Source organism: Artibeus jamaicensis, unplaced genomic scaffold (genome assembly GCF_021234435.1).
Source record: "Artibeus jamaicensis isolate MK-2021 breed Jamaican fruit bat unplaced genomic scaffold, CSHL_Jam_final contig_233, whole genome shotgun sequence".
Taxonomy (NCBI): Eukaryota; Metazoa; Chordata; class Mammalia; order Chiroptera; family Phyllostomidae; genus Artibeus; species Artibeus jamaicensis.
This window is the reverse complement of record NW_026521486.1, coordinates 23,345,691-23,368,815: the sequence shown is the minus strand read 5'-3', so window position 1 is coordinate 23,368,815 and position 23,125 is coordinate 23,345,691. Positions and strand designations below refer to the sequence as shown.

Here is a 23,125-nt window from a genome sequence, read left to right as displayed (position 1 = left end):
CTCACTTCCTCCCGAGACCCATCTGGAATTGCAGCTGAAATATAGAGCAAGTAACCTGAATTACCAACTGAAGACTATCTCAAGTGAAGTCTTACATCCAAAGATTTCCAGAAGAAGCCACATTGGTACTACTAAGAAGGGCAGAGATGTGCAAAGGGCTGGTCCTGCTCCCACGGGCAGTGGCTGAGATTCCTGAGGGATATCTCAACTGCAAAAGTCCCCCCTAATAAGTGTGAGGTCTCAACTCCAATCTGGGCTCCTTACTCCTGAGCATCAGAGCCTGGAACAAGCACCCACATAACATCTGGCTGTGAAAATTTGGGGGATTTTGTCCAACAGGAAGAGATGTGAGTCTGCTAGAGAAAAAGGCACCCTTTTAAGATCTCTTCAGAAAGGAACCTTTGATTCTAAATATGGAGAATATGAATGGGTCCATAAGCCCCGGGAAATGGATACAAGTAGAAGAAAAATCCACTTATAAAGTAACTGAAGAAATAGTATTGGATTTTGCGGAGCAGGCCTATCTTGAGACTGTGACAGAAGATGCTTCAAAAGGGCATTTACTGATAACACCTTTCCTGTCTGGACAAATTACCTCATGCCATTACCTACCACTTACTGTTTCTGTAAGAAATACAAATAAATGTGATTTTGGTAAGAGATTAAAAAAAAAAGGCCAAAGTACAAAATCTTGTTCATAGCCATGCATCCTGGACCCTCGCGGAAGGAGGGCAGAGCAAACTCAAGTCACATGAGGGGAGACTGGAGTTTGTAGCTTTGTGGAAAAAAGTAAGTAAGGGTTAGCCACCCAAATCCCTGTGGTGAGTCAGTGTCCTGCACAACAGACCCTTTCTTGGGTGGGGCGCTACCTACAATAGGTCATCATCCTGGAGGAAAACAACAGCCCCACCCTCTAAATTCCCTCTCATCCCACCTTGCAGAGGAGTCAGCTGCCTAGGTAGGGTGTAGAGGTCTGGGAAAGTTCAGAGTGTGTCAGTGACTGAGCTGTGTGGTTTTGGGGTGAGAAGCTATTGCTTCAATTTCCCATAAACCTGACTGACAACTTCCCCTTATAGGAGATTCACTAGCCCAAGTATCGCAGTGGCCCCTCCTCCTGACTCCTGGTGGCCCCACCAAGCCAAGATCTAGACAGAATCTGGGACAGACTAAGTTGTGTGGCTCTGGCACCTGGACCAGACCAGCCAGACCAGCAGCTCCCACTCACAAGTGATTTAGTAGTCCCATCCTGTCAAATCCTGGCAGCCCTGCCGTCCTGAGATCAGGCTCCTGACAAAATCTGGAACAGACAGAGTTGTGTGGTGTTGGGACAGGGACCATTTTTCCCTTGCATGCCCAACCAGTGCAGAGCCCTCCCTTCGTAGGATCATATTTCAGCCTGTTTGGGCCTGATACCCTCTGCTGGCCTGACCTTGGTGACTCCCTAAAACCCTACCCCACCACAAAAGTGTGGGGGCAACTGGATGGGTAGCAGCTAGATATGGTATCCCTGGGACAATTGAGGAGCGGACTCCAACCAACCACCAGCACCGAGTTTGACTCTGTATCAGTCTAATGACACACGCCTTCACTTGGTGACTCACTGAGAACATACCTCATGCAGAGCAAGTACTGACAAAGGCTCTTTCAGTAACTGAACCTAACAGGAAACTGACAGGTAGAGGCAAGCAGAGGAGGATCTCAAGGTGCTTTAGGAATTTTGCTAACCTTCCCCTAGGCCTGGTGCTGGCAAAAGCCAGCTTTTGAAGTGCTAATAGCTCTGCATTTCAAAATGCAGCATTTCAAAACTTGGGTCATTCATTCTCAAGTAAAAATATGTTCATTTACAACATTGGAGTTACAATGAAATTCCTCAGAAATTGTCCCACGAGAGTGCAGTAGTCCCTGCAGGACTGCACCATTGCACCTGTGGATAGACCTATGGTTACTGTGGGTTGGTCGGCTAAGAAGCCAGCAAGATGAGCTGGATGTGGAGGGAGATGATGACCTGAGGCCTACCAGGCACTCCAGCTTTCACCTGCCATACTGTTGGATGAGAGTAACCTTTTGAAAATAATGATCTCTGCTTCATTGTTGCCTCCTAGTTATTCTATGAGTTCCCTTCAATGCCTAATTCTGACCAGTACCTAAAGCGGCCAAGGGATTCTGGGAAAAGTGTTTCCTGGACTTCAGAATACTGATGATAGTTTGACCACAGAAAATCCAGTGCATTACACATTCTGCTAACTTTTAGTATTGTCAGACTTTAATTTTACTCATTCTGGAGAGTCCCCACTATATTTTTATTTTAAATTATTTTCTAGTTAACAGTGATATTGAGCAACTTTTATATGTATTCAGGCTCTTTGAATATCCTTCTTGATAAGTACCTCTTTAAATCTTTCTGCCCATTCCTAATTAGAGTTATTTTTAATTATTAATTTGTAGGAGTTCATTACATCCTCGTTACTAGCCTTATGTAAATATGGACATGAATATGGTATATTAATACAAATTCAGCACATATCAAAAAATTCAGCACATGTATAAAAATTTAGCACATGTCTTTTTCAAGGTTATGACTTACATTTTCACTTTCTAATAGTGTTCTTATTTATAAAATCCAACTTCTCTATCTTTTTCATTATTGGTATTTATTTAGTCCTGTTTAAGAAAAATCTTAAAAAATCTTGTTCTCTTTCCATTTAGTTGATGTTTTCTTTAGCTGTGCAGAAGTTTTTTAGTTTGATGTAGTCCCATTTGTTTATTTTTTTCTTTATATCCCTTGCCCTAAGGCAGGGGTGTCAAACTCATTTTCATCAGGGGCCATATCAGCCTCTCAGTTGCCTTCAAAAGGCTGAACGTAATTTTAGGACTGTATACATGTAACTACTCCTTAACTAGGTGCAAGGAACTCAGTGCTGCCGCCAGGTAGAAACAAGGTGCTGGGCCAGATAAAACAAGGAGGAGGGCCGGATTCAGCCCGAGAGCCTTGTTTGCCACCAGTGCCCTAGGGGACATATTGGTGAAAACATTGCTGCGTGAAATATCTGAGATTTTCCTGCCTATGCTTTCCTCTAGGACTTTTATGGTGTCACAACCTCTACTTAAGTCTTTTATCCATCTCGAGTTTATTCTGGTGTATGGTGTAATTTGGTGGTTGAGTTTCATTTTTTTTGCGTGTACTTGTCCAGATCTCCAAAAAACAAGTTTTGAAGAGCCTGTTTTTACTCCAGTTTATATCCCTGCCTGCTTTGGCAAACATTACCTGCCCATGTTGACATAGGTTTATTTCTGGGTTCTCTATTCTGTTCCATTGGTTTATGTCTGTTCTTATGGCATTAACAGACCACTTTGATTACAGTGGCCTTATAATCAAAATAGTTCGATATCAGGTATTGGGCTCCCTCCTACTTTGTTCTTTCTCAAAATTGCTCAGGCTATTCTCAGTGGTTTACAGTTTTATATATAAGTTTTTGAAATAATTTGTTTTATATCTGTGAAATATATCATTGGTATTTTGATAGGGATTGCATTGAATCTATAGATTGCTTTGGAAAGTATCAGACAATTCCATTTTCTTTCTTTCTCTTTTTCTCAAAGTGTAAATCAGGCTGTATTACTAGAATAAACCCCAATTGGTCATGATTTATTATACTTCTATATATTTCCAGATTCAGTTTTTTTTCTGATTCCCCGTAAGGTTGGTATCTACCTTGTTTATGTCTGGAAAAACAAGAAAAAAGTACTTTCCTTTTCAGTATTCTCACCCAAATCACCATGTTGATGCTTAATAATATATGACTATATCTAAATGATATAATTTCATTTTAGGTCTGACTTTAGGTTTCTTTTACTTAGTAACCAAGGAGAAAGAAGAAATTTGAAAGTGTAAATTGTTAGGCAAGAAGCAGAAATGTGGTTTTACAGCATCTTTATTCCATTTGTGTGGTCCACAAGATGTATGTTTTTTAAAGCGACCTTTACTTGAGGATGGTATCTAAGGCAAAATAATTACACTAACTACATTCTTCCATCTGGTTCTTCATTCATGAGTGTACTCTCAATCTTCACTGGATTAGCTAACTTCTCACATACACTATATTTTCCAGAAGTGCAAGAAGTATAATAAACGTAGTTCGTATATGCTATAAATCCACAATATGCTCCATCATTTAAGTCACTTGTGTTTCTTGTAAGCCTGAAAGAGAAAATAAAGAATTACACCTGGCCAAACATTTGAAGCATATTCACACAAAAATTACTTTTCTAATATATCATTGCTCCTAGGCTCTGCATTGTCTTCAAAAATTGATTATCACTCAGAATATCAAGAGTGTCCTCATTTTTATTGACATATATAATGTCAAAGAAAGCCTTATTTTTCACATCTAGAATATTTCCCACATCTGGAATAGTTGCTGTTCTTTCAAATATAATACCTCCCTTCCCTAATACCTAATACGATTTAGAATAATGATGTTCCATTAGCTCCTCTAGTGTAACTGGCTCAGTAGTGAATATTTGACACTGTCCTCCTCAAATGTTTTTCATAATCGTCAAAATCAGGAATAATAAACCTAATGTGTGATACCTTAAGCTTCATATCATTTGCTAGTGACATATCCCTGTAGCTATGTTTTTAGAGATTCTACACTGAAATTCTGAGTTTTACCAGCCCCTTATCTAAGATTATTGGTTAGGGATCATGCATGAAATGCATGGGAAATGTTGAAATGCTGATTTCAACATTTTTTTGGGAAAAAATCAGTATTAAAACTTGAGCTTATAAATAATGATTATTTGTCAATAAATAAGTTCATCAAATTGCCAAAAGTAAAAGTTCCTATTTCAGGTGACATAATACAAATTGATCACACCCCTTTTCAAATACAAGCTCCAAAATAGTGTTTAGAACAAAAAACAAAAAGGAATTATATGTATATACATATGTAATTATCTATTATATACAAATATAATGTTATATATACATACATTATTCTATAACTTTTATTTTAGTGTTATTTATTTATTTATAACTAAAAACATCTATTATATTTTTGGTCCACTATAGATTATCTTTCTATCAGTAAAAATTATAAATAAATACATGGAAATTCTAGTTTAAAAAAAATTTGCTTATATACTTTATTTTTTATTTTTTTTTAATTTGTTTATTTTAATTGTTGCTCAAGTACAGTTTTCTGTCTTTTACTCCCATCCCAGCTCACCCCCCCGTGCTCCCCAACTCCCTCCCATTTCCACCCCCTTAGTTTTTGTACATGTGTCCTTTATACTTGTTCCTGTAAACCCTTCTTCCCCTTTTCCCCTGCACAGCTAAAGAAAACAATATTAAAATAGAAAGAGAATCAACTGTATGGAAAAACACATTTGCCAATGATTCCTCAGACAAGGGTTTAATCTCCAAAATATACTAAGAACTACACGTCTCCACCCTAAGAAGACAAACAACCCAATTAAAAAGTGGTCAAAGGACTTGAACAGACACTTCTCCAAGGAGAACATACAGAGGATCCAGAGACACATGAAAAGATGCTCAATCAGTATCACCAGCAATCCGAGAGATGCAAATTAAAACCACAACGAGATACCACTTCACACTGGTCAGAATGGCCATCACAAACAAAGCAACAAACAACAAGTGTTGGAGAGGTTGTGGGGAAAAGGGGACACTAGTTCACTGTTGGTGGGATTGCAGACTGGTACAACCATTATGGAAAACAGTATGGAATTTTCTAAGAAAACTAAAAATGAATATGCCTTTTGACCCAGCAATTCCACTATTAGGAGTATATCCTAAGAACCCAAAACACCAATCCAAAAGACCTATGCACCCCAGTGTTCATAGCGGCACAATTTACAATAGCCAAGTGCTGGAAGCAACTTAGGTGCCCATCAGTAAATGAATGGATCCAAAAAACATGGTACATTTACACAATGGCATTCTATGCAGCAGAAAGAAAGAAGGAGCTCCTACCCTTTGCAAAAGCATGGATGGAACTGGAAAGCATATGCTGAGTGAACTAAGCCAGGCAGTGAAAGACAAATACCATATGATCTCATCTTTAAGAGGAACATGAAATAGAGAAATTCTACCTTTTCAAAACAAGGTTTCATCTCTACTTTTTCAAAACAATTTTCCTCTGACACACATACTACCTTTATCTTTAATGCTTCACTCCAAATGAGATTTATTAACTATATATATTTTTAATCCTCTATTTGTACTTATTGCCTATTCTGGCCTATCATCACAACTGCCAAAGATAGAGCTGCCTTGTCTTTTCAACCCATGGACTCCTTAAAAAAAAAAACCTCACCTACTATTTTTTATTAGAAGAAAAACACAACCAAAACAAAAAAGCAAAGCTTCTATGTGCTGTCTGGCCAAGGTGGTGAGTGTGCAGGAATCACAGAGCTCAGAGTCAGTGCGGCAGCACCGCAACACAATCGCCCTGAGTTCACTCCTGCTTCACGTGCCCTCAACCCACACACATGTGTACATTCGTGGGCTTGTGGCAGTATGCAGCAGGTAACACTCTGGCTTCTTTCTTTAATCTAATCTGCTTCCCAGATTGGACATATTATAAACTGCGGATAAAATTTTGACGTTATTTTTATATGTCTTGTTTTTTTTCCATTACAACATATGAGTGCATTTAAAATTACATTTTAATATATTACACAACAAAATGTTTTATACATAGCTTGTATGCAATATACACATTCAGGTACACTTTGTTTTCTTTATCAGAAATGCTAGTCTATCTCTAAAATTTTCATTCAAAAATGGCCATTTCAAGTATCAGTTACAACACAAATTTCAAAGCTAAAATTTATTTTTTGTTATTCTAACTGAAGCATTATCATGTTCTATTCGTTTTTATCTGCAGATTTTTAAATTTAGTCTCATCATACCATCAATAATGAAGTAACTAAGGGCTGAATCACTCTTTTGTTCATCTGTGAATCCCAGCACTCAGCATCATTTGAGACATGTTCGAACCCAATAAATTGTGTTGGCTTCTATAGTGCTCTTAGATAAAAACACTATCTACAGAAATTCACCCTTATTTGAGTACTATAAATTTATTAGTGGCTTGTCAAAATAATGAGAAGACATTTGTGACAACTTCTTGCATTATTAGATACATAAAATACTTATGGAAAAGAATTCTTTATGAATGCAATTTTAATCGAAGCCACTTTTAGTAGTAATCTACAATGCTCCTGAGGAAAACTCCTTTACTCGTCAACCAAAAACACTCAAGGAAAACTAAAGACTTACCAATCAAGGGAGATAAATGCCTCATCCAAGATTTCATATTTTGTATTAACTTTCCTGGGAGATAATCCTAGCCAATAGTCATGTAACTTCTGAGACTTTATAAATTCCTACAGGAAATAAAAATGGTTGATTAAAATAACCACCTCCCACTTCTTTATATTGCCTCACATATAAAGTCTTATAAATAACTGTCTAAATGTAACATTTTTCTAACATTATAATACTATTTTTCAATGTTATTAAAGGAAATTGAGACTTTTTTTTTACTGTAGGACTTCCTGTAGCATTTATACATCAGTTACTGTAGAAGGATCTACTAATCCACACATAACCTTAATTTAGGGTCAATGTAGTTCACAGGATTCAAATACTGAACAGTAAATATTCAGTCTGGAGGCAAAGAGGTGGCTAATCACTACAAACATATGTTAACAGAAACAGAGAGTATGAGAAAAACAGCAAAGTGAGATGATAGGGGTTATAGAATAGAATTTAAATACAGTCCGAATTTTTGTAGCCATAACTTGTTTTTGAGTAAATAACCGTGAATGGATCATTTGAGGAAGAGCTATGGATTAATTTTTGCCCTTTTTATACAGAAGGCAAAGTTGCTTGAGTAAGGGAGCTGTTTTTTTAGAAAATAATTTTTTGGCTTAAAAAATAAATATGATTATTATCTGAGAGACCAGAAATTCTGAGTAATAAGCAAAATATAGAGATACTAACTAGATATTAGAAAAATAAATATATAAATAAGTCTTCCAGGGAACTCACTTTTTCCTGGGTTCAAGGACTCCATGAAATATAGCTGCCTTTGTCATTCCATCTTAATTCTGCTTTTTATATTTTACCCAAACTGTCTTTTTATTTTAGTATGTGTTGACTTTCTCTCTTAGTTAAACAAATGCAAAATGATGAAAATAAAGAATCTCCTCCTATGTACATTTTAGGGAATTGGTAAACCTCAGGAATAATTTCCAGACTTTCTGTTTTTAGATAAATGTTCATAAATTGGGTTCTGCAAAGTGATCCTCACATTTGGAAATGTTTACAGACCTGATTTTCGGTGCTCCATTACTACACATCTGCCCAGCCTCTCAGATTCCACTGATGCTGAAGTTAAAGTGTTTTATGCTGTACCTTAGCTATCTGAGATAAGTGTGCTAAATCTCAGTCACTTCATACCTCAACTAGAATAAGCCGCAATCATGTCTGGATTAATATGGTATCTTCCCCAGCATGCATCACTCCTCCTTACTCTATCTTGAGAAAAGTGACTTCCTCCCTCCCAAGCAGAGATCCATAAAACCTTACCAATACACTTTTGTTCTTAATCTTCAACAGGTTGGCATTGTAAGCAGAACATGTCATGTCACTATTTTTCCATGTGTCATAATTATTAGATAGTTTATAACAGCGGTCCTCATGCCACATCCATCTTTTTGGACAAGGTTTACATCTATGCTCTGGAAGAAGAATGCTGTTTCATTTGGTGTGTGTTGATAGACTTCATTATTCTCATGATTCTCATTGTCCTCTATGTTAGATTAACCAAATTTACTTGTCTTTCTTCTTCTTACAACAAAGACAAAGGAAATCTATCTTGTATTTTAAGCCCATATATATATCACCACAATGTGTCTAAAATATATTGGGTTGCCCAAAAAGTCCATTTAGGTTTTTTCATAAAATAAAAGACACGTTTTTTTTTCATTTTCACCAATAATTTTATTGATTGGGATATTTTGCATATGTCAGCTATCTCCCATTATTGGCTTCTAGTGAGTGGAGTCCAGGGGTGCTGCTAAACATCTTCCAATGTCTAGGACAATACCACAACAAAGAATTATTTGGCAAAAATATCAATAGTACCAACAAACTTTGTAAACCACTTTTGACATGTTTCATCAGTCACAGCACTTTCTCCATATATGGCACAAGTCTTTTTTTTGCATTTTTACCTTTCTTGAAATAATAAAGCATAATATACTGACAATGTTGCATATTCTTTTATCTTCAATATTAAAATGACTGCACAAATACATCAATTTAGATAAGTTTTATGTTTAAATGCATGCTGATATGACAGTTACTACAATACAATCTAACAAAGTTTTTTGAATGAAGTTAAGGACAACTAAGCACTACTAGAGCCATCGTATGAAAAAAAAAAACTAAATGAACTGTTTGGCCAAACTAATAATTTGAGCAACACATTTCAAATTAAAAAAATTGGATTCCAGCATATTTTCCCACCTCAGGAGCCCTGGATAATTATTAAGACAATTCTCTTTTTGTCATTCTTTAAAATTACTACATGGTAATAAAGGTTAGTCACAAGAAATATTGGGTGGTGAGAATCAACCCCATAAACATCAATCCTGCCTTCTCCAGCTATGCTATTTCTAGCTCTGACTTGTTGAATATTTGGGTGACTTTGCAAGAGCAGAAAGAAGATACTTTACTTATTACAGTGATAGAAAGTGTTAGAGATATTAAAAGACAAATATCTTCCAATTCTAAGGGTAAGGTTTAACTTTATTTTCTCTCGGCTCTCATTAAAAATTCACTGAGGTGAGCAAAAGGGCAACTCTAAATTGAACAATGATAAAATAAAATAAAAATAAACAAATGTGAAAAATTAACTGAAATTTAGGGCACTTTTAAAGAGATACCCTTTTCTCTCTATCATCTGTTGACCTCAATACCAGCAAAAATCTAGTGAATGTCAGATCAGAGAAATTGTACATTGTTTAATGTCTCATTAAGTTATTGCCATCTCCTTTAATTTTGGGACCTATGTTATTATTACTTTTTCTGTTTTTCTTCTAAATGCATAGAAATATCAATTTCTCTGTCAAATACATCTCATTCCTTTTCTCCAAAAATGACTTCCTAGGAAAAGACTGATTCTCAAGTGACACCTAGGTTTTGTTCATTGTCTAATAAATAACTTAGAGATGGATAGAGGATTACCTGGTTCTTTTCTATATAGCTCATAACATAATTTGGTAGCCAGTTCCTGCAGTGTGGTAGAGATGTTCCTGATCTTCTTGCAAATGTCCATATTATACATCAGTTGTAGAGAAACATTTTTCTGAAGTTCTTCTTTGACATTTTGTAGTTTTTTTAATTTTCCCATTTCTCTCTTTAAAGTTAGGTGAACTCCAGATAAGAAAAAGAAAATGATTTTAAAATTTTAATCTTTTAGTAGACCCACAACTGCCTTTTTGCTGAAATAGTTGTAAGACTATTAGGAGGATCCAAGATGGTGGAGGAGTGAGTGGAAGTTACACTAAGTTCCTTCCACAACCAATCTGGAATTACAACAAAACTATGGAGAAATCATCCGGAATAAACAACTGAACAATAGTAGGAGAGAAGTCTTATAACCACAGACAGACAGAAGAAACACAACACAATGTGACTGATAAGGATTGTGGAGATGTGAGAGGGCTGGCTGGGTTCACATGAGTGGCAGTTAAAGTACTGGAGGGATATCTCAGCAGACGGGGGGGTTCCCCCTGAGAAGTGTGGGGTCTAAACCCCAAGCTGTGCTCCCCAGATTACATCTCCAGAGCCTGAAAAGTATACAGATAACATCAAGCTGCAAAAAGTGGCAGGGTTTCTCTCTGACAGAGACGTATGGCTGGAGAGGCAGAGAGGCATTTAAAGGGCCAATGCATAAAATTTTCACATGCAACCACTTACCCTGCACACTGGCAAATGTGGGGGGGGGGGTGCAGAGTGCACTAAAGATGCTTGAGGAGAGACTGGAGATGGTAGCCTTGGGGAGAGAACTGAGAGAGGAGCCACCAGGATTTCAGTGCTAAGTCATCCCCCAGACTGCAGAAGCCATCTTGCTCAGGCATACCATGACCCTCTGAGAGGCATCAGCCTGAGGGGAAGCAATAGCCCTGCCCCATAGGAGAGACTCTGCTCCACCCTGTGGTGCTTAAGCCCAACTGCAGAGTGGAGAATGACTAGATTAACAACTCAAGGAGTCAGCCACAGAGGGTAGATCTCTGGTAGTCTTGAATAGGCTGCCAAAGCCCAGACTGGGATACCATCTGACATCACTAAAGGTGCATCCAGAAAGAAAAAACAATGGTAAATACTAGATGCTACTGAGATGAATTCCACCATGGTTTTCTCTATAATGTGCAATATTTTCTTTTCTGCACAGTTCATTAACATGCATTTCTTGTCCTTAAAGAGCATGCATATTAAGTCAGTAGATTTTATATTATAGTTTATTTCAACTCTTACATTTTGCTCCTCCCTTCTCTTACCCCATTTTACCTTCTCCTTTCCTCTTGTTATTTTCATTTTAAATTTTGTTTTCTCTCTTGCTACAGCTTGTTTCCATTCTGCACGCTTACTTTTCTCTCTTGTCCAGTCTCTCAAAACCAATTGTCTTATAGTCATCTCACAATCTTCTTCCTGTTCTTTTTTTTAATTGTTTTAAAGATTTTATTTATTTATCTTTTAGAGGGAAAGGGAAGGAGAGAGGGAGAGAAACATCAATGTATGGTTGCTTTTCGTGCGTCCCCTGCAGGGAACTGGCCTGCAACCCAAGAATGTGCCCTGACTGGGAATTGAACCATGACTGTCTGGTTCACAGGCCCATGCTCAATCCACTGAGCTACACCAGCCAGGGCCTTCTTCCTGTTCTTTTTTTTTTTTTTAAGATTTTATTTATTTATCTTTAGAGGGGAAGGGAAGGAGAGAGGGAGAGAAACATCAATGTATGGTTGCCTTTCATGCGTCCCCTGCTGGGAATTGGTCTGCAAGGAACTGGTCTGCAACCCAGGCATGTGCCCTGACTGGGAATCGAACCGCGATGCCTGTTCTTAAAATACTCACTTTCTCTCTCCACCTTTAGCAATCTTTGCTCATTGTTTGTGGATATAGTAGTTCTTATTGCATTTTTTCAATTTTATCTCTAGATATTAATTACCCTCATGTTTCAAATCTCAAATTTTACCATTCCTCTCTCCTACTCTATTCTGCCTTCATCTGGCCCATTCTTTTTTATCTCAAAGTTTAATTTTTCTCTGTCTTGGCCTGGTTTTCATTCCTCACTCTTAGTATTCTTTCTTCTATCATCTCAAAATCACTTTCTTTTTCTCTAGCCATCTCTTAAACATTTTTCTTTCTTTTCCCCCTCTTATTTCCATTTCACTTATATTAGTCTTAGCTCATTTATTGTTGATATGTACTGTGGTGGATCTTTTCCTCCAATTTGTTTTCTATTTTTTATTATTTATTTACTGTTTTACTTTTTCATTCTCTCTCTCACTTTATTTTTTATTTTCTGTTTAAACCTAATACTATACACTTCCCTTCTCCCCAACCCCATTCTGCCTTCTTCACTTTTTTATTTGTAGTGTAAATTTTACTTTCTCTCTTTGCATTGTTCCAATTCCCTACCCTCTTTAGTGCACTTCCCTCTACCCTCTCAAACTCATTTTTCTTTCAGTTAGTCACCTCAGATCGGCTTCTCCTTTATTATATTAGTCTTAATCTCTTTACACCCTTATTAATTAATACTAACTCATTTGTTCTTGATAGTGCAATTGTAGGTGGGTATTATTTTTGCAGGTGTGGGGTTTTTTCCTGGGCTTTGTGGTTTTGTTCTGGCAGCACCTACACAATAGCATACAAGAAATGGTTGGTGGAATGACCCTCAGTCAGCCAGCTGGAGGGGAAGAGCCAACAAAGAATGACCCAACAATAATCAAAGCCAAGTTACATCCAGAGAGCTAACATAAAAGGCATAAAGAGCATTCCAAGGGCATCAAGTTCAGGAGATCAAAGAGACTGCATTACTGAATTCCACAGATCTTCTACCATAGCAGTTCATACCACAAAGACAGAGAACCAAAGCAGATCATTTTGAGAAACAGAAACAAACAAGAAAAGTCTCCCCTAAAACGGTGAACAAAGAAACAACACCTAATTGAAAGGAAAGGAGGAATCCCCAGAAAGTGGCTAAATGAAATAGAGGCAAGTCAACTATCAGATAGTGAGTTCAAACCAGTGTTTATAAGGAAGCTCAATGAGCTCAGTGAGAATTACAAAGAGCTACAGGAAAGCTACAAGGAACTTGTTTGAACTACATCAGCATGAAAAAGGACATAGAAACTATGAGTAAGAGCTGGGAGGAAGTAAAGAATACAACTTTTGAATTGAAAAACACAGTAGAAGGGATTAAAAACAGGAAGACAAGGTATAAAAAAATCCCACGAAGAGCAAGAGAAGGAGAAAAGGCTAAAAAAGAATAAATATGGGTTAAGAAAGCTGAAGAATAACATGAAAAATAATAATATCCATATAATAAGGATACCAGAAGAAGAAGAGGAGGAGCAAGGGGTAGAAAACTTGTTTCAAAAGGTGATGATAGAAAATTTTCCTAACTTGATAGGAGAAAAAGTCATAAAACAGAGAGAGTCCCAAACAAGATGAACCAAAGAGGCCCACTCCAAGACACATCATAATTAAAATTGCAAAATTCAAAGACAAAGAGACAATCTTTGTCAAAGAGAGACAAAGGCAGCAAGAAGAAACAGGAAGTAACATACAAAGGATCTTCCATAAGAATATGAGCTGATTTCTCAACAGAAGCACTACAAGCCAGAACGGAATGGCAAGAAATAGTACAAGTAGTGAAAAGCAAAGGCCTGCAACCAAGACTCCTCTACCCAGCAAGGCTCTTGGTTAAAATGGAAGGTGAATTAAAGAGTTTCCCAGACAAGAGAAGGCTAAAGGAGTACACCCTGACCAAACCAGCATTGCAGGACATGCTGAAGGGGCTGCTTTAAGAAGATAAAGAAAAAGAGTGTGAGAGAGGGTACATCGCTACAAAGGGGGAAAATGGAAATGAATAAGAGCCTATCAGTAATAACTTTAGATGTGAATAGATTAAACGCTCTGATCAAAAAACAGAGGGTAGCTGAATAGGTGGGAAAACATGACCTACATATATGCTGCCTAAAGAGATGTATCTGAGAACAAAAGGCCTACAAAGATTGGAAATGAAAGGTTGGGAGAAAATATACCAATAAAAAGGACAATGAAAAATGCCAGGGTTGCAATTTATTTGCAATAGATTAGACAAAATAGACTTCTAAACAAAGGGCATAAAGAACATGGAAAGACACTTCATAATACCCAATGGTAGAATCCATCAAGAAGACATAAACATCATAAACATATATGCACCCAATATAGGAGCTCCCAAATATATAAGGAAAATCTTGGAGAACTTCAAGAAAGATATAGACAGAAACACACTTATAGTAGGGGATTTTAACAACTTACTGTCAATATCGGATAGCTCTTCCAAACAAAGAATCAACAAGGATATTGTGGTACTGAATGACAAACTAGATCAACTGAACTTAATTGATATATACAGAACCTTTCACCCCCCAAAAACAAAATACACATTCTATTCAATGCACATGGAATACTTTCAAAGATAGACCACATGATATGTCACAAAACAAGTCTCAACAAATTTGAGAAAATTGAAGTAGTATCAAGCATCTTTTCAGATCATAATGGCTTTAAACTAAAAACCAAGCTAAAGAAAAAAACAGATTCATGGATACTGAATAACACATCATTAAACAATAAATGGGTTAACAATGACATCAAGGAAGAAATAAACAAATTTCAGGAAACAAATGAGAATGAACAAACAACTGCCCAAAACTGATGGGACACAGAAAATGCAGTCCTGAGAGAGAAGATCATAGCAATACAGACCCACCTAAAAGGAGATAGAAAAATCTCAAATAAACAACCTAACCCCACATCTAAAAGAACTGGAAAAATAACAACAAACAAAGCCCAGAGTCAGTATAAAGGAAATAATCAAGATTACAACAAAATTAAAAGACATAGAGCCTATAAGAACAATTCAAAGGATCAATAATCCAGGAGCCAGTTCTTTAAAAAGATAAATAAGATTGACAAGTCTTTAACAGCTTATCAAAAAAAAAGCATGAAGACACAAATAAATAAAAATCAGAAAAGAAAGAGGAGAAATTACAACTGATACCACAGAAATACAAAGGATTATAAAAAATTACTATGAACACTATATGCTAAGAAATTTTAAAATCTAGTTAAAATGGATAAATTTTTAGAACCATATAATCTTCCAAAACTGAATCAAGAAGAAGCATAAATCCTGAACAGACAATAGCAGCTAGTGAAATTGAAGCAGTAATCAACAAACTCCCAGCACTCAAAAGCCCTGTACCAAACAGTTTCACAGAAGAATTTTACGAAACTATTAGGAAGAGCTAACTGCTATCCTTCTCAAATTATTCCCCCAAATCCAAGAAGATGAAATTCCCCTGAACTCTTTTTATGAGGCCAGCATCATCCTAAACCCAAAACCAGATGCAGACACAACAAAGAAGGAAAACTACAGGCCAATATCACTGATGAACATAGATGATAAAATTCTCAACAAAATATATTGGCAAACCAGATCCAGAAATACACTAAAAAGTTTATGCACTATCATTAAGTGGGATTCATCTCAGAGATGCAAGGATGCTACAATATTTGCAAATCAACAAATGTAATACATCACATAAACAAAATGAAAGATAAAAATCACATGATCATATCAATAGATGCAGAAAAAGCATTTGATAAGGTACAGCACCCATACATGATAAAAACACTCAGCAAAGTGGAAGTAGAGTGAGCATTTCTCAACATAATAAAGGCCGTATATGAGAAACCTACAGCCAACATCATACTCAATGGGCAAAAACTAAAAGCTTTCCTCTAAGATCAGGAACAAGACAAGGGTGCCATCTCTCACCACTTCTTTTCAGCACAGATTTGAAGTTGTAGCTACAGTGAACAGACAAGAAAAATAAATAAAAGGCATACAAATTGGAAAGGAGGAAATGAAACTGTCATTGTTTGCAGGTGAAATGATAGTATACAAAGAAAACCCTATAAACTGCAGCAAAAACTATTCAACTTTTTAAAAAATATTTTATTATTTATTTATCTTTAGAGGGGAAGGGGGGAAAGGAGAGAGGGAGAGAAACATCAATGTATGGTTGCCTTTTGTGCGTCCCCTGCTGGGAACTGGCCTGCAGGGAACCGGCCTGCAACCCAGGCATGTGCCCTGACTGGGAATCGAACCGCGATCGTGTGGTTTGCAGGTCCGCGCTCAATCCACTGAGGTACACCAGCCAGGGCAAAACTATTCAACTTAGTAAGTGAACTTGGCAAAACAGCAATTACAAAGTCAATATAGAGAAATTGAAAGCATTTTTATATACAATGACATATCAGACACAGAAAATAGGAAAAAAAACATTTACTATAGCAATAAGAAAAATGAAGTACCTAGAAATAATTTTCTTTAATATTTTATTTATTTATCTTTAGAGGGGAAGAGAAGGAGAGAGGGAGAGAATATCAATGTATGGTTGCCTCTGGTGGGTCCCCTGCTGGGAACTGGCCCGCAACCCAGGCATGTGCCCTGACTAGGAATCGAACTTCGATCCTCTGGTTCACAGGCCCACGTTCAATCCACTGAGCTACACCAGCCAGGGCCCTAGGAATAAATTTAACTAAGGAGGTGAAAGACCTGTACTCAGAAAACTACACAACACTGAAGAAAGAAATTAAGGAAGACACAAATAAATGGAAGCATATACCATGTTCATGGATTAGAAGAACTAACATAATTAAAATCTCTATATTACCCAAAGCAACTTATAGATTCAATGCAATACCTATTAAAATAACATGACGTATTTCACAGATATAGAACAAATACATCAAAAATTTATATGGAACTACAAACAACCCAGAATAGCCTCAGCAATTTTGAGAAAGAAAAACAAAGTGGTAGGGATCACAATACCTGATAGCAAACCATTTTGATTACATGGCCTCTATAATCAAAACAGTCTGGTACTGGCATAAGAATATACACACAAACCAATGTAACAGAACAGAGAGCCTAGAAATAAACCCATATCTCTATGGCTAATTAATATTCAACAAAGGAGCAGGAGCATAAAATCAAGTAAAAATAGCATCTTCAGCAAATGGTGTTGGAAGATCTGGACGGCTACTTGCAAAAAATGAAACTAGACCTCCAACTTGCACCATACACAAAAATAAACTCAAAACAAGTAAAAGACTTAAATGTAAGTTGTGAGACCATAAAAGTCCTAGAGTAGAACATAAGGAGGAAAATTTCAGATATTCCATGCAGCAATGTTTTCATCGATATGTCCCCTAGAACAAGGGATATAAAGGGAAGAATATACAAATAGAACTTCATCAAACTAAAAAGCTCCTGCATGGCTAAATGAAACATGAGCAAAATGAAAAAGGAACCAACCAAATGGGAAAAATATTTTCCAATAAATTTCAGACAAAGGTTTGATCTCAAAGATTTATAAAGAACTCATACGACTCCACTCCAGGAAGACAAACAATCCAATTAAAAAATAAGCAAAGGACCTGAACAGACACTTCTCCAAGGAGGACATACAGAGGGCTCAGAGACACATAAAAAGATGTTCAGCATCACCAGCCATCAGAGATGCAAATTAAAACTACAATGAGATACTACTTCAAAACAGTCCGAAAAGCCATCATTAATAAATCAACAAATAACAAGTGCCATTGAGAATGAGAAAGTGGAACCCTAGTGTACTGTTACTGGGAATGAAGACTGGTGCAGCCACTGTGGAAAAGTGGAAAACAGTATGGAATTTCCTCAAAAAACTAAAACTAAAAATGGAACTACCTTTTGACCCAGCAGTTCCACTGCTGGGAATATATCCTAAGAATCCTGAATCATCAATTTAAAAGAGCCTAGGTACCCCAATGTTCATAGCAGCATTATTTACAATAGCTAAGTGATGGTAACTGCCTAAATGCCCACCAGTAAATGAGTGGATCAAAAAACTGTGGTACGTTTACACAGTGGGATACTACACAGCAGAAAAAGGAATTCCTACCCTTTGTCACAGAATGAATGAAACTGGAGAGAATTATGCTAAGTGAAATAAGCCAGGTAAAAGACAAATACCATATGGTTTCACCTAAAACTGGAACATAAACAACAAAACAAAAAGCAAGCAAAATAGAGCCAGAGGCCCGGAAATAAAGAACAAACTGACAGTAATCAGAGGGGTGGGGAGAGGGGGATACTGTGGGAAGAAAGGGCACGGTCAAGTCAGGGAACGCATGTAAGGGATCCATAGACAAGGACAGTGGAGAGGAGATTGATTGTGGGAGGTGGCATTGGGCAGGGCAGGGGAGAGCAATGGGGAAAAATCAGGCCAGTATAACTGAACAATAATAAAATTTTTTTGAAGAATATTAAATGTCTAGAGCATTCATTTCACAGGAGTGAGGGAAAGAGATTATCATACTGCAAAAACTTACTTATAAGTCCTCTTTTTGTTTACATATAACTTATAATCACTCCAAAGCCTCTATTCAAATAGTGAACTTCCTTGTAAAACTCATATAATTCTAGGTGTCTTTCTTTTCAATCAAAACATGGGTAATACATACACATGCTTCCTAAGACTCCCAGTCCAATCACCAGCAGAAGGCACAGGAGCGTAAGAGCCAATTCTCTTTTACGTAACCCATGGAAAGGAGCAGGAGGTGCTGTGGAAAGCAAAATTGGCAAAGAGAACAGGAAATGATATACATCTGAATTTGACTGATTGATTGATTGATCCATTCATTCAGGTTGCATTTTCTTTCCTAATATATACATGGTAAAGTAATGACATGCAAGGACACCTTAAAATACTTTTTAAAAAAATGTCAAGAAATAGTCAAAAATAATTTTCAGCTTTTTTGCATTAAACTAGTTTTCAAGGAGACTTGTTCATTGTTAGGCTGATTCAAGAAACACAGGCAAAAAAATAGTTTACATAAGAAAAGTAAGTAACCTATTCAATCTGGACACAATATATCTTTTCCGTAAAAATTGGAGGAACTGAGTATGAGGCAGGTAATGGAAGTCAATTTGAGTGGACTCCTTGTTTGAGTGGACAATCGGGGGATGTCAAAGAAAATATTTTCAGTTACGTATGTTTTCCCCAGAAAATCATTTCTGTGGAGCATAGTTAGTGATAGGCTGTCCCTTCTGAGGTCTCTGGATGTCCTCATAAAGCGGTATCATTGCTTCCTTAAATTTGTTTTATTGTTTTCTAACAACAAACTTTTGTTGATTGTTTTCTTTTTACTAAAGAGTAAAGCCCAAGGCAATTTCCTGATTTACAAAAGCATGATTTATGAACTTTATATGATAATTATTGTACTTAAAAATGGAACAGGAGATATTAAAACTGAAAGCACAGAAATACAAGATCATAACAGACTGCTGTGAACAATTAATTATATGCAAACAAAATTGGATAACCAGAAAAAGAATAAATTTCTAAAAGCTCACCATGATTTAATCATAATTAAGTAGAAAATTTGAACAGATTTATTACTTGTAAGAAGATTGAATCAGCAAGCAAAAATCTCTCAACAAACAAAATTCCAGGACCATACAACTTTACTGGAAAATTTTACCAATATTCAAGAAAAATTTAACACCAATATTTCTCAAAGTCTTCCAAAAAATAAGAGGGAACACTTCCAAACTCACTTAAAAGGCCAGCAATACCTTGATACCAAAAGCAGACAAGGATACTAAAAGAAAACAAAATTACAGACTAATATTTCTTATGAATGTAGATGAAAAATCATGAACAAAATATTAGCAAACTGAATTAAAAAATAATTTTAAAAATTATATACCCTGATCAAGTGGAGTTTATTCCAGGTTTTCAAAGATGGTTCAACTTCCACACATCAGTCAGTGTGATACCCACATTAACAGAAAAAAGGATAAAAATCATTTGATCTTCTCAAAAGATGCAGAAAAAGTATACTACAAAATCCAACCTCAATTTATAATAAAACTAAACAAAGTGTGTATAGAAATAATATACCTCAACATAATAAGAACTATACATGTTAAGCCCATACATAGCTAATATCATACTTACTAGTGAAAAGCTAAATGCTTTTCCTCTAAAATCAGGAACTAGATAAGGATGCTCATTCTTGACACTTTTTATTCAACATAGTTTTGGAAGCCTTAGTCATCCAAATTGGAAAGGAAAAAGTACAACTGTCACTATTTACAGATGGTATGATATTACATATAGAAAACCCTAAATCCTAAAAAAAAAACTATTAGAACTAGTAAGCAAATTCAGTGAAATTGGGGATACAAATTCAATACACAAAAATCAGTTGCATTTCTACATACTATTAATGAACTATCTGAAAGACATATTAAGATAAAAATCCCATTTATAATGGCATCAATAAAGAATGAAATACCTAAAAATAAATTTAACCAAGAAGGTGAAAACCTTTATATTGAAGACCACAAGACATTAAAGAACTGATGAGAACACAAATAAGTGGAAAGTTTTCATGCTCATGGGTTGAAATGATAATTGCTAAAATATCTGTCCTACTCAAGCAATATATAGATCAGCGCAATTTTTCTTAAAATTCTAATTGTATTTTTCTCAGAAATACATCAAACAATGCTAAAATTTGTATAGAACCATAAAAGGCCATGAATAGCCAAAGCAATCAATCTTTGGAAAGAAGAACAAAGCTAGAGATGTTACATTCTCTGATTTCAAAGCACAGTTGAAGTTTTTCAAAGAAAAAAAACACAGTACATTGAAAGTATATATACAAGATAGTAAGGGTAGATATTACATACTATGAAGTTCACACTATACAATATAAACTTTAAGCTAGATAATGAGAAATGTAGATAAAATTCAATAGTGAATAAGGCATGTTTTCAAGTTTTCTAGAGAGTCAAAGAATTTCCAAAGTGGAAATTTAGGATAAAACAGATTAGTAGAATCAGAGATGAGAATGAATGCATTAGGGAATAGAAACAATAATTGTATATTAAATTAATGTTATGTGCATCTTCTTATACTATAAAATGGAGAAATATGAACAAGGAAATTAAGATAAAAATATCGCAAATTTTTAATTGCCCCTTCTTTAAAATAAATCTATATTAAAGGACAATTTCACAAAAATGAGCTGTTTTTCTATCTAAACTTTTACCATGCTGATGATAAACAGATGCAATAACAAACAGCAAAAATTGTATTCAGAGTAATGTTAGCATTTAAAAGAATGTCACATTTTATGGGAAAATAAGAACTTAATAAAATATGGGAATTCTTCTATTACTCCCCTCTCATAATTCCACTATTCCTATAAACTTCTTGACTTCTCTGTAACTACTGTTTATTTTATTTCTAACATAAATACATTGAGTTCAAATATGGATATCCTTGGGCAGATTTCACCCAAAAGGCCAGGAGCCAGAAGGTAGGAACTGTGTATAATAAGAGGAATATGGGATAATAAGAGGAATAAGTAGGATGGAAATGAAAGTATATTTTAATGGAGTATAAACTGGTAGTCATCACAGGTATTCCATTTGCATCATAATTTAAATTAGAATGGAAGAATACAAAGCTTCCAGGTATAGTGTAGTTTTGAATGTTTTATCTTCAAATATTTCTTTGTATCTTTTCTTTCTTAATCCTTTAATGTGTCCTTTATTTAACTTAAACTCTTCTCTATTTTATTAATTTGGGGAAAGATTGCCAAAAAAGGAGTATTAGCACAATATATGCTTGATTGGTAGAATATGAAATAAAATCAGTTATCTCTGACTCTCTCTCTCTCATAGACACACACACACACACACACACACACACACACACACACAGACAAGCTTTTTTTTTATAAAAAGGAGTACAAATAGCTATGACTTTTCTTGACTTCCTTTCATGGGGAAAACAAACATTTCACAATCTAGCCATATTAAAAAATAGTATTCTATTTATTATCTTGAGTGTTATATTAAAAGATAATTTTTTTAATTTTGAAAGATTGAATGTTCAAGATGCTGATTAATGTCTTTTTTAAAAACCCCTTTATAATAATTTCCTATGAACATTTTTGGTGCCTTTGATAAAAATAAGAAGCTTAATTAAAATTCCAAGTTGAAGGTCATTGTCAATTTATTAGTATCTACGGTGCAGAACTACTACCCTGACCCTTCTATCACCTTCTATACTCCCCTTGTACCAGCTTACAGAACACCCATAGCTCAAAATCTTACCTTTTATGCCAACTTGGTCAAACTTCTGCACATGTTCTATCTCGCTGGAGTCCTGGAACTTTAGATTTGCATAAGTAACTTCTTCAGACATAGATGGTTATGAAAAGAAAGCTTGACAAACTTTAAAAGATGAAGGTAACCTAGCAGTTGTGATTTTCAATTCGGTTTATAAACTGAAGCTGAACAGGACAAGCTTAAACTTCTGTTTTCAAAATCCACTGTACCAACCACTCATAGGTGTTGAAATGAGCGGCTGCCCTGTGATGGCCTCAGACAAGAACAGAGAGCTGGTACAGGAGAGAAACCCTTCCTCTTATCTCTTCCCTTTTCTCATTTCTCTGTGTCTACCAACTACAGCTTTCGAAATTGTGTCTGGATATATATTATCAGCGTTGTGAAAGAGGTGTGAATCACTAGTGCAACATGATGCAGATACAACAGAATTTATTGGATACAAACTTTCAAGCAGAGAAGTAATAAAAGGGACACAATCCTCAAACACTCACTACTCTACAGAAATGGCTGACACCATGTTCTGCCCATGTGATGGCAAAGGTTCAGATAGA

The 23,125-nt window shown here is 35.9% G+C and overlaps 1 protein-coding gene across 1 annotated transcript; it reads right to left on the bottom strand.

Annotated features, from left to right (window-relative positions):
- Positions 1–3,920: 3,920 nt before the first annotated feature.
- On the bottom strand, positions 3,921–22,878 carry CLEC12A (C-type lectin domain family 12 member A). Its single transcript, XM_037167886.2, has 6 exons — positions 22,560–22,878; positions 18,890–18,988; positions 10,283–10,471; positions 8,621–8,772; positions 7,307–7,413; positions 3,921–4,198 (listed from the first exon to the last, which is right to left on the bottom strand). The coding sequence occupies exons 1-6, from the start codon at positions 22,648–22,650 to the stop codon at positions 4,021–4,023; spliced, it is 816 nt and encodes a 271-aa protein (XP_037023781.2). The 5' UTR covers positions 22,651–22,878; the 3' UTR covers positions 3,921–4,020.
- Between the last annotated feature and the right edge of the window lie 247 nt (positions 22,879–23,125).